This window comes from Myotis daubentonii, chromosome 5, assembly GCF_963259705.1.
Source record: "Myotis daubentonii chromosome 5, mMyoDau2.1, whole genome shotgun sequence".
NCBI classification, from domain to species: Eukaryota; Metazoa; Chordata; class Mammalia; order Chiroptera; family Vespertilionidae; genus Myotis; species Myotis daubentonii.
In genome coordinates, this window is record NC_081844.1 from 99,570,660 (window position 1) to 99,583,574 (window position 12,915).

The window sequence follows — 12,915 nt, forward strand, 5'->3', positions numbered from 1 at the left end:
GGGCGACCACGGCAAAATACGCCAAGTACTGAGGTTATGAACTCGGAACTGAGAAAACTGACATCCAAACTGTAGCCTATCCCTTCGTGTCTCAACCAAACCACTGCTTTTCGTTATTAAACGTTCTTCTACAAGGCCAGGCTTGGCAGGAGATTTACTTATTTCAAAAATAATAATTATAACTGTTTCAGGGCTATTTGGCAGTATTATTTATCACATGCAAATATTTTCATGCTCACACAAACTGTATTTATGGCTTCATAATGTAAATACATGTACATTTCCATTGGAAATAGAAACTTCTATAATGTGCCTTAAAGTGCTTATTCTGTTTGAGCTAAATCTGTGCATGGGTGACTTCCAACAAAAGCTAGATATTTTAAGACGTCTTGAGCCAATTGATGCCTCGTTCTATCATATTTTAACTACATAGAGGTACAAAAAAAATGCGGGTTTTTTTTGTTGTTGTTGTTATTCTTATGTCAGCTCTGATATAAAGCTCCTAAACTTGACAGAACAGGATATTTTAAATTTTAAAAAAAATAGTCCTTTGAATAATTTGAAACTGGAAATTGTGAATATAAAATCAATGTAGAAACAAACACATAAAGGATTTGATGATATTCTTTACATCTATTAAAAAATTTTTAAGCAAGCTAAATACACAGAATTTCTGCTCCTTTACGCTGCTTGTTTCCATTGTAGTCTGTGGGTATTTGACCAGAAGCTTCTAGAACAATACAGTGAACCGAATATAAATCGTCTTAGTGTCATAGAGGCCTTAGATTGGAGGGACGGAGGGAGGAGAGAGAGAGAGAGAGAGAGAGAGAGAGAGAGAGAGAGAGAGAGAGAGAGAGAGAGAGAGAGATTTGTTGCTCAGTCTCTAGGCCATGATTTCTCCTAAGGCCATTTTCTTCTGAGCTTCACTTCTCCTGTACTTAAATGTTGTTGATGAAGAAAAAAGTATGAAGATGGCAGCTGAATATTTCATCGAGTCTGGGAAATACACTACAAGTCAGCCATTTGACTCAGAGAAATTCATTATTAAATATACACATCTTTAAAGTCATAGTTAATAAAGGACTCATTTATTTCCTTTTACAAGAGTACATAACTGAGTCTTACATTTTCACATTTTGCTAATTAGGTCTTTTAAATTATTTAAATTATAGTCTGTATTCCAATATTATGGAATAAAAATGACGGTGAGGGTGGGAGGAAGAGAAAAGGTAAAGAGTGTCCATTTGATTTGCCTAATCAATTTTTCTTCAGTGCTATTGAAACTGTTTTTTATGTACAGAATTTTTCTATCTTAATACAAAGTAAAACGATCCTAATGTGAGAAAAAAACATTTTATTACATAAAATTTTATTATCTAAAATCTCACGTGAAAATTTCCAGTACCAGTAAGGTCTAGAAATTAACATATGCAATTTAGATACTTTTAGTGTCATATAAATAATTCTAATACTCTGATTCTAGGCTGAGAATAGAAGACTAAGACAATAGAGAAAACACAATCAACTGTATGTTTAAGGAAGACATTTCAAAAGAAATGTTAGTGATTTAATAATTTATCAAGTACTTACTGTGTTATGGGCACATTATTTAATCTTCTCAGTAACCATATGAACAAAATACTTTTACTTATTCTTTTTAGAAATGTTTTCTCTAGTCAATAGCCTGTGATTTGAAAATAAGTCAGTTTTATTCCAAAGTCTAATGTTTATTCTGTCCATAGGACTATATGCTCCACAAGGCCAGGGACCAGTATATTTTGTTCTCCACTGGCACATTTTATGTGTTCAAAAGATATTAGTGAACAAATGCCTGTGTATGTACATTTCTAATTTTGTTATTAAAATCCACAAAGAGAAACACATAATTTTGTAAACTCACAAATTATTTTAATAAGTACTTTTTAAGTGTTTTACATTGCCCACTAATACTCATTGCATAGTTTATTTTCAAGGAGAACCAAGGCCACTTCCCCATTTGCAAGGCCGCACTTTGTCAAACTGACCTGATTATGTGGTTGAAATATTATGCTGTAGCATTAACTTTTCCTCCCCAGTTGTCCCTCCCGCTCCTCCCCACAACTCTGTCCTCATTTCAGGACTTGGTTCTGTGGCATTGCCCCAGGGAAGGGCAAGGTAGGGCAAACAGACTTGCCAGCAAGTCTTTCAGATTTTCACTTTGTGAAAACCCAGATAATCACTAACTAGGAAGAAGCCATCAGAATAGAGACATTCAAGTACAGACCCTGAAAACTGACAAATGACTCCTTGCTGACGAGTCCTTCTAATGTAGACCTTTCTCATTTGTGGCCATCTGGGAGAGAGAAGAGAGGGAGGGAGCTCAGAAAGGCTTCAAACATTATTTTCCCACTAACTCAGCACAGACTCACAATCAGAGGTTGAGTTCACTTACAGTAAATAAAAAGAACAATGGAGGGGGGTAAGAGATCAACCGAAGGACTTGTATGCATGCATATAAGCATAACCAATGGACATAAGACACTGGGGGGTAGGGGAGGCCAGGGGACTGTCAAGGGCGGGGGGGGGGGGGGGGGGGGAAGGACACATGTGTAATACCCTTTGTAATACTTTAAGCAATAAAACAATAAAAAAAAAAAGAACAACAATGCTTCACACACAGACCTGTGAACTGAGATTCACAGTCACTACAATTATTTTGCCCATGTATTCCTCTTAAGCAGGGGTCCTCAAACTACGGCCCGTGGGCCACATGTGGCCCGCCGAAAACATTTGTTTTTTTACTTCAAAATAAGATATGTGCAGTGTGCATAGGAATTTGTTCATAGTTGTTTTTTTTTTTAACTATAGTCCTGCCCTCCAACGGTGTGAGGGACAGTGAACTGGCCCCCTGTTTAAAAAGTTTGAGGACCCCTGCTTAAGAGTCAACCACAGCTTTTCATTTTAAGCCATTGAAAAACTACTAATTTTTCTATTTCAATTGGCTTAAAACATCAAACTCAGAAAACCGGTATAAGACCAAGGATTTATGTAGCCCAACTCCACTCTTAGACCAAGTATACAAAAAAGCAAAACAAGGCAAGGATCCATTGATTTCCACAGCTCACCAAGAGAAGTTTCTGGACTTTAATAAACTAGCCCGTAAAAAACCCACCACCTCTCCATTTGAAATGAAAACGCAGACTTTTTTTTTACTTTTTTTTGGTAACTAGCCGAGGTACTTTAGAAGGAGGGGTAGAACCGCTCTGCTAAACCTCAAGGAACAAGAAGTCCCAGTACATTCGGGAATGGCACGCTAGCCAATCCGGCCGCCGCAGACACCTGGCCCGGCCAGGATTGGTGCGCGCCGCATGTCCTTCGCCCTCCTCTTCATTGAAGACACCTTGGAAAAGTCTCCAATAAGAGACGCTGAGTGGGAGGGGGCGTGGTCTCGAGGGGCGGAGACTTGGCCTCCTCTCTACAGACCCGTCCTCTTTGGTCCGCGGGGGCCATCCATCAAACGAACTGCACCAATTAGCGGCGACAAAGCTCCCCTTGCCTAGCAGGAAGGCCCCGCCCTCCGATATATTCCTCGGGAGGCCCGTCGCGGTCCCTTCGGCTCCGAGCGGACCCCGAGGAGGGCAGTGTCGTCTGGGCGGCGCTGCGGAGACCTCCACCCAGGACAGCTCCCCCTCCCCGGGCCTGTGCCCTCTTGCCCGCGAGTCCCCGCGCCTCTAGGACTTCTCGGATTTGATATCGTGGGCGGAGGTGCGAGCAGGCCCGGGGAGGGAAGATTTCAGCGAAGGAGCCGCATTCGCGATCAAGGTGAGCTGGGCCTGCGGGGCTGGTATAGCGGGCGGGGAGGGCGCCAGGCTGGGGCACGGGATGGGGGGTGAGTCCGGCCGCGTCCTTACCCTCGGGTGGCTAATCCGCTGCTGTCAGCAACAAGTCCGGGCGAGTCCGAGCCCCGAGGGCGGGGCCCGGTCCGACTTGTCTCAGATCCGCGGGGTCCAAGTGTCAAAGCGGGCAGGCGGGGACCCAGGGACCAGCCCCGGGAGAAAGAGTTGAACCCATCAAGTTAGTGGCTCGTCATCCGCGCCCTCCTTCCGTAACCCGGCGCTGAAGGTCCCCGGCATTCCTGTCTTTCCGTTGGGTAGCGAGGGACCGTGTGTGCGCGTCCAAGACTTAGCGTGGTGCCTGGGACACAAATGTGCAATATTATTAATAAGCAATAAAATTATCAACCCACTTCAATTTATTAATTTAGAAAACTCCCAGTTTCCTTTTGCAGGCTGGATTAGCCTCCCACTCCCTCTGTGCTCCTATAACACTCCTTACGCTTCCTTTCCTAACACCAGTAAAAGTTCACAGTTATTGAGCACCGTGGGCCAGGCACTGTGCTAAATTCTACATGAATCGTCGTATTTAATCTTCACAGCCAGAGAGACATATTATTGCCTCATTTTACAGACGTAGAAGTAAGGTCATTAATATTGCCCAGTGTTGATTAGGCACCTACTGTATATGCTAAGCTCTATACCCAGGGGACCTCATGTATTCCACACAAGTCAGTGAGGTGGGTAATGATAACCTCATACCCACTTTACAGATGAGGAACTGAGCCCTAAGAAAAATTATCTAACCTGAACAGTCCCCACTGTTAATACATGGCAGAATTTCAAAGTTTTGGTATCTTGTCTAACAACTCATAGTCATCTCTTGACAGTGAATGACTTGAGTAAGTATCTCTTGGAAGGTTTGCAATATTTTAAAATTGCAATGACTTAGATTCACTAGCAGCGCTGGGGGAGGGGAAACTTATGTTATCAAGCACTTGGCACAATACAGTGCAGGAAGGGCTATTCTTATCCTTTCTGGGCTTTGTTCTATATATAGATGATAGAGGTCCTCACAACAACTGACTCTCAGAAACTGCTACACCAGCTGAATGCCCTGTTGGAACAGGAGCCGAAATGCCAGCCAAAGGTCTGCGGCTTGAGACTCATTGAATCTGCTTATGATAAAGGCCTCAGGATGACTGCAAGACTGAGGGACTTTGAAGTGAAGGATCTCCTTAGTCTAACTCAGTTCTTCGGCTTCGACACAGAGACGTTTTCTCTGGCTGTGAATTTACTGGACAGATTCCTGTCCAAAATGAAGGTATGTTTAAAGCTACATTACCCTGAGTAGTTTGTTCTTTTATTCTCGCCCGAGGTTATGTTTTATTGATGTTAGAGAAATAGAGAGAGAAACATGGATCAGTTGTCTCCCATATGTGCCTAGACCAGGAATCAAACCCACAAGCTAGGTATGTGCCCTGACCAGGAATTGAACCCGCAATCTTTTCGTGTATGGGACAGTGTTCCAACCGAGCCACCCAGCCAGGGCTACCCTGAGTGTTTCTTAGTTTTGCTCAATGTTTTAGATATGGAATTGCTAGCTTTGGGTTGGTATTTATAAACTTGACCTTTTTTATTTTCAGCAGGTAGCCCAAGAATTCTCTGTACTACAACACTGATGAATACTTTTTTTTAAAATCAAGAGTAATGTATTATTTATTAGATTTAACTTCTGACACTGAAACATAGTCTAGTACCAAATCATTAATTGCAGTCTCCCAGTAGGAGAGTTGGCTGTTATTTTTAAAAATCTTTCTTGATAGGTTGGGTGTTTTCACTTTTTTATTTTCAAAAATGTGTTAGCATCAGAATGCTAGGTTGTGATTAATAATTAGAGATGTTATCAACCACTTGGTCAATAAAGTATATTGATCTCCACTCATATATAAAGTTATACTTGTTTTAGCCTTAGACATACTCAAGTCTTGCTTATGTTTGGCATTTCCAGCATCTGCTTAAATAGAGTATCTTCTGGTGGAGCAGCATTTACATAATTATTTCCCTATATTTGGATAAGCAGGATATCGATGTATCTTTCAGAGCTACTTTAGCTGTTAAAAATACATCTGCCTTCTCTGTGTGCCCATGGTCATTGGTAGATAATGAGATAATCTGACAGTTGGAATAAAACTCATCTTTTAGTTCTCGATACCTAACACAATGTCTCCTCTATAGGAGGAACTCAATAATGTATTTGTTGAATTGGATGGCTCAAGAAATTTGTTGAATAGGTTAATTATGCACCTCTTTAGACAGCATGTGCAATCATTATCTTTAAATCTATAAATGTTGCACAGATGAGTAAGATACATCTATCCCTTATGTGCTATAGTGTTTTAAACAGGTGTTATTACAAAGAAAACATCCTGGAAAAACACAACATTCTGGAAAGAAATTTCGTGTGTAAGCTGTAAGGTGTTTCAGTCCTCATCTAAGCCTTTGACCAGTTAACTTATTTAGTCCAACTAGAACAGAGCACTTAGTTAGTTCTATAGTGATTTAAAAAAAAAATTTTATTTGCTGAACCCAAACATTATACTGCAACTTAGTCCAGTTACTCCAAATTTGGTTCCAAGTGGGGTGCATTGTATTGTCAGGCCACAGTTGACTTGTTAATTCCTTTAGAGATGACAAATATACCTCAAAGGTTCATTTTCATAATGATGGGTCTGAGTTCTAGATTATCTTTTTTTTTTTTTAATTGAAATAAGGTAAAGACATGGACTTATTGTCTTTTTTAGGTTCAGCCCAAGCACCTTGGGTGTGTTGGACTAAGCTGCTTCTACCTGGCTGTAAAATCAATAGAAGAGGAAAGGAATGTCCCATTGGCAAGTGACTTGATCCGAATAAGCCAGTACAGGTTCACCGTTTCAGACCTGATGAGAATGGAGAAGATTGTATTGGAGAAAGTGTGTTGGAAAGTTAAAGCTACTACTGCCTTTCAATTTCTGCAACTCTATTACTCACTCATTCAAGAGAACTCGCCATTTGAAAGGTATGTAATCCTTGTCTTGAACCAAGGCTTTTTGGAAATTAGAATGTTATTGTCTGGATGATGCTTAAAATCAATATCCTGGGAGAATTCCTATCAAAGGACCTGCAGCTCCTTGAATTTCTCTTCACTGTCCCGCAGAAATGAGACTTTCAGTTGTCAATAGCCTCTGGAAGTATGTGAAGGCTAATTCTTGAGACTAAAGGATATTTCACCTTTTACTTATATTTCACTTTCCATTTATAGACTAGTTAATTTATAGAACTAGTAGGTATGCATCTAACAGATTACTGGAAAAAGAAACTTCAGTAGATTCAGAAATAGATTAAAATCCAAAAAACCATAGTGAAGGCCCTGGGGTAGGAGGTGGGTGCGGGCTAGAAGGGATCAATGGGGGGAAACGGGGACATCTGTAATACTTTAAACAATAAAGATTATTTTAAGTTAAAAAAGATAAAAAGGAACCTTGTTAGTTATGGCATGATACTTTTTATTTTTTTGCCCCAAATGACTTAAAATTTATGTTTGCTATCCTTAAGGAGTTAGTTATTTTTAAGGAGTTCATGTCTTTGAGGGAAGAGGAATTGTTTACTTCAAATAATTTATTTTCTGTGTGTATAAACTTAAACTTTAAAATTGACTTCAGTGTCTTTCTAAAAATTTGACTTTTGACTAGATGTAAAATTATCTACATAAAATTAATCTCATTTTCTTTTTAAAGGAGGAATAGCCTTAATTTTGAAAGATTAGAAGCTCAACTTAAGGCATGCCACTGCAGGATCCTATTTTCTAAAGCAAGGGTAAATATTTTATGTACCTGTTTATGTACCTATTTATGTACCTGTTTTTATAGTCAACATTTACCTTAAATTTTTTTCTTTTAGCCTTCTGTGTTGGCATTGTCTATCATTGCATTGGAGATCCAAGCACAGAAGTGTGTAGAGTTAACAGAAGTCGTAGAATGTCTTCAGAAACATTCCAAGGTATGTCAAGGTCATTCCTGTTAACAGCTGTAAAAGAAACTAATACACTTGTACTGTCTCCTGAACTAAAATGAGATATCATGTGTTTGAAACTTGAGTAGCTTCAAATATTTTGACAAGGAAAGACACGTTAATAAGATTACAAGTATTACTGTAGTTAAATACCATAAAACTTTTAATTGAGTAGTAATTTTTTAAAATTTATGCACAGATAAATGGCAGAGATTTGACCTTCTGGCAAGAGCTTGTATCCAAGTGTTTAACTGAATATTCATCAAACAAGTGCTCCAAACCAAATGTTCAGAAGTTGAAATGGATTGTTTCTGGGCGGACTGCACGGCAATTGAAGCATAGTTACTACAGAATAACCCACCTTCCAACAATTCCTGAAACGGTTCCTTAATTGGTAAATTGGGTTCATAGTTATTTCCCATATAGAGAAATTTTTATAATGCTATAATTTTCTTCTATAATTCAAGAATTAAAATCGGAATTGTTTTCCAAACAAAAATGGAATTGGACTACAAAGGGGATAATGACTTCACTGATCTAGTGAGCTAATATTTTAGGGCATTAACTACGTTCAAAGCACAACACCCTAACAATAAGGAAATATCCAACCTTGGGTATGCAATTTAGCCATTTCATTACATTATCAGCCTAGGAAACAGCATCCTGTTGAATAACTGGAATTTTAAAAGTAGCACTAAGCTCAGTTGGCATAGCTCAGTGGTTTAGCATCGACCTAGGAACCAAGAGGTCACCATTTGATTCCAGATCAGGGCACATGGCCGGGTTGTGGGCTCGATCCCAATGTGAGGAGTGCAGGAGGCAGACAATCAATGATTCTCTCTCATCATTGATGTTTCTCTCTCTCTGTTCCTCTCTGAAGTCAATAAAAATCTATTTAAAATATAATAATAAAAAATAAAAGCACTAAAACAGTAATATTTAATTGACCATCATTCATTTTGCTTTATGTAGACTCAAACTCTGGCTCATTTAAAGTTACACAAGCCTGAGTAGGACAATAGGACCAAAAGTTTGAACCATATATGAACTAGTTTGAGATTACCTTATATGCAAAATCAGTATGGTCTAGGATGTTGTATTTAAAGAAAACGTTAAGTTATGCCAGATAGTCTTCACATTGGGTGTTTGGAAACCAGCAGGTTACACTATAGTTTGTATCATTGCTATAGCAGTTGGAACCCTGAAAAGTTGTTACATGCCTGATTGTCACTGACATATATTCTTGCCATCTAAATATAACTCACTGTGATATTTTCCTATTCAAAACTCAATGTTAACATTTAACACACCTACGTGTGACCTGATTATGAATCTTACATATGAGCAGTAAGTCATTTTTAACAGTAATACTTGTGTTTGGCAAACTTCTGATAACTTGATTTTTTGTTTGTTTAAATAGGATTATTACAGCAACAAAAACTTCTCTGAAGCCTTTTGCCACAATCCTGAAGGATGGATTCCATAATGTTATAGTGGATTTAAGCTGTGAATCCTCAAAACATCGTAACTGGATTAGCATTGATGTTCTCAGATTTGGGAAAACTGCCTAATTAACATTATGCTATAGTGGAATTATGCTTAAATTTGAATTCAGCTGAGGCATACAAACAAAGCCAAGTCCATAATGTGAAATGTTAATGAAAAATCTGGGAAGGTAAACTGTGAATCTTCATTTCTAACATTGATCCAACTTTCTATATTGGGTCAGTAAATTTAGGAGGTATTAAAAATGGTAACCTACTTAATTTAAATTTTAAATTATGAGGTTTACATCAAAACCAATATTTCACAAATGCACTTTTAAGACATTATAAGGGTCACTATTTTAGGCAGTGAATATGGTTTCTTAGCACCCATAATAATGCAAGTAATAGATTATCCAGAGATGTGGACTTGATTGCTACATGGGAATTACATTCATTTTGTATAAAGCAAAACTACATACCTGTTAATCTTGGAGTATTATCTTTAATATTTTTTCTATAAGACAGGTGATATTTGTGTCCAGGGAAAAAAGTTTTTATGCAAAATCTGCTTCAATATAGTCACATCGAGAAAATTCGTTTTATTGTACTAGTGACTCAAATTAACATCACTCTGAAAACTTGCTCATTTCACACTCCAGAAGTTTTTACTAAGGACTGTTTTTATAAAACTGCCATTGCTTCTAATTTACAACTCTGTTTAAAATGAAGGGACTATACTTTCACTAATTTTCCCTACTGTGCCAACAGAAGGTCTTAAGTAAATACCCATCTTTATAATCATGAGGTTGCTGGAAAGTGTTCAGGACTTGCTAGTAAGTCAGTGAATATAAGGAGATCTACAGTGTTAGAAGTGTTATAAACTACTCAGTGCAATGTGTAGCCTGAGTCCATCCAAGATAATTGTGCCCAATGTTGACATCATGTTATGAATAAATATACACTGGAAAATAAACCAAAGAACCACAGTATATCTCATACTTTTGTAAACAATATGTTTTGTAGATAACTTTTCAGTTTTCCCAAAAGGCTGATACATTTCAATATTTTAATTACATCCACGTTAATTCTGAGTTTGCAGAGGTAACCTAACCAACTACCATTGTGTTTTAGTACTAAGGGGGATATACATTTCAATAAAGTGATTGAAATGCATTTCTTTGATGGGTGGTTTTCTAATGTGTTTCTCTTCTGATTCAATAAACTATTTTGGCAATGTGATGGCAGAACCACAATAAAAAGCTATCTCTACTCAGTCTATTTTTTAAATCCTCACCAGAGGATACTTTTTCCATTGATTTTTAGAGAGTGGAATGGAGGGAAGAGAGAGAGAAACATGAGACACATTGATTGGTTGCCTCCTGCACACAAATGACCGGGCAGGACTGGAATCTGCAACCCAGGCATATGCCCTTGACCAGGAATCAAACCCGTGACCCTATGGTGCCCGGGGCCAATGCTGTAACCATTGGTCAACACCAGCCAGGGCTCTACTCAGTAAAGATGATAGCAGAAAAAAAATCTCTTTAATCATGTAGCCATTATTTACTTGAAGCTTTTACTCTAATGGTTTTCTAAAGTAGACATGATGACAAATATGCTTAATGTGCATTAAAAATTGATTTTTTGCACTTTGGTTATTTTTATCATTTGGATTCATCACTACTATGGATATCCTTAATACAACTTCACCCTTAGATTCAGCCCACCTGAAGTTTTGTGTAAACCCTCTTTACCTAATTAGACAATATTCCAGATAGTGGTAGTTAACTGCCAAGTATTGTGTTAGATCAACTGGTTATTACTGAACTAAAACAATATTTAATTTTGAACTGTTCACATTTAATTAAAGGAACCAAAGAAGACACTACAAGGGATTACCGATGAAAGAAAAACTTAAATGTCCCCTTTTGCACTCAACTCAGATTAGATATTTAATAAGCTCTCTTCTCACAAGTGTTATTTTTAAAAAGGTTACTTGAACCTTATCTGTATTTCCAATTAAGCTACTTACTACCTCAACAATAGACATTTCTGATCTAATATTTGTGGTTAGCAATAAGTTTTTATTTTCAGGTACTATTGCCAGATATTTTATATGAATCATCTTCATTCAAAATGTATGAAGTTATCCCAATTTACAAATGAACTGGTAAGGTGTGTGGAGGAGGCAGCTGATTGATGTTTTGCTCTCACACTGATGTTTTTCTTTCTCCCTTTCTCTAAAACATTCAATAAAAATATCTTTTTTAAAAAATGAAGCATTGGCACACAATGTGGAAATCCTCTAAAACATTATGTTAAGTGTAGCCCTGACCGGTTTGGCTCAGTGGATAGACCGTCAGCCTGCGGACTGAGGGGTCCCAGGTTCGATTCCCGTCAAGGGCATGTACCTTGGTTGCGGGCACATCCCCAGCAGAGGGTGTGCAGGAGGCAGCTGATCGATGTTTCTCTCTCATCGATGTTTCTAACTCTCTATCCCTCTCCTTTCCTCTCTGTAAAAAAATCAATAAAATATATTTTAAAAAAATAAATAAAATAAAAAATAAAACATTATGTTAAGTGTAAGAAGCCAATAAAAAATGATCATATATTATCTATATATATAAAAGCCTAAGCAACTAAATGACTGGTTAACCAGTCACTATGACACACACTGATCACCAGGGGGCAGACACTCAACGCAGAAGCCGCCTCTTGGTGGTCAGTGCACTCCCACAGCGCTCCGTAGCTCCTCTGCCTCCACCTGATAGAGTCGGCCAACCTCCCATTGCCCCTCCCCCCACTGGCCAACCTCCAGCGGCCCCGATCGCTGGACAGGCTGAGGGATCCCACCCGTGCACAAATTCATGCACTGGGCCTCTAGTTATTTCATAAATATAAAATGTTCAGAACAGTTAAATCTGAAATGGAAAGTAAATTAGTGGTTGCTTAGGTCAGGAACTGGGGAGGATGATAGCTAAAAGGCATGGGGTTTCATTTTCAGGCAATGAAAATGGACCATGGTGATGGCTGAATATGTGAGTATACTAAAAACCATTAAATTATACACTTTAAATGGGTAAAATGAATTTTATCACAATAAAGCTATTTTTAAAAAAGATAGCACATGATTCCATTCATGTGAACTTGTTTAAAAGACAAATCTAGTGTGAAGGCATTTTTGTGACTGAACTGTTCAACTCCTGATTTTAGAGGTAACATATTTCTACGTTAAAATTCAAAAAACTACAAACAAAAAAGTTCATTTTACTTTATGTTTATTCAAATTACAAAATATTTTTAAAATGTTAAAATGAGAAGCCAATTAAAAGAAAAAAGCCTCTTCCCCATAATTTCACTCCTAAAGTTATTGGGTAACATGAACATAGGGAGTGGCTGGACTGCAGTGGCCCACTGTGGAGGGTTAGGATCCCAGATGAGAAGGCATAGGGTGCTAGAGCCTAAACACAGTGAGAGAAGGCATTCATTCATACCAACATAGCCTAGAATAGGGAACCAAATACATTAAGGATAATAGAATCAGGTTTCTCACTGTTGCTGAAAGG

At 38.2% G+C, this 12,915-nt stretch overlaps 1 protein-coding gene across 1 annotated transcript; it reads left to right on the forward strand.

Annotated features, from left to right (window-relative positions):
• Positions 1-3,567: 3,567 nt before the first annotated feature.
• On the forward strand, positions 3,568-10,522 carry CCNG1 (cyclin G1). Its single transcript, XM_059699123.1, has 7 exons — positions 3,568-3,801; positions 4,873-5,136; positions 6,617-6,870; positions 7,589-7,667; positions 7,752-7,850; positions 8,062-8,256; positions 9,283-10,522. Exons 2-6 carry the CDS (start codon positions 4,873-4,875, stop codon positions 8,251-8,253), a joined length of 888 nt encoding a protein of 295 aa, XP_059555106.1. The 5' UTR covers positions 3,568-3,801; the 3' UTR covers positions 8,254-8,256; positions 9,283-10,522.
• The last annotated feature ends 2,393 nt before the right edge of the window (positions 10,523-12,915 follow it).

Coding starts and splice junctions, on each gene's coding strand:
- CCNG1 (XM_059699123.1), top strand. CDS start 4,873: ATGATAGAGGTCCTCACAACAACTGACTCTCAGAAACTGCTACACCAG. Junction 6,871..7,588: donor GAGAACTCGCCATTTGAAAG/GTATGTAATCCT, acceptor TTCTTTTTAAAG/GAGGAATAGCCTTAATTTTG. Junction 7,668..7,751: donor TCCTATTTTCTAAAGCAAGG/GTAAATATTTTA, acceptor TTTTTCTTTTAG/CCTTCTGTGTTGGCATTGTC.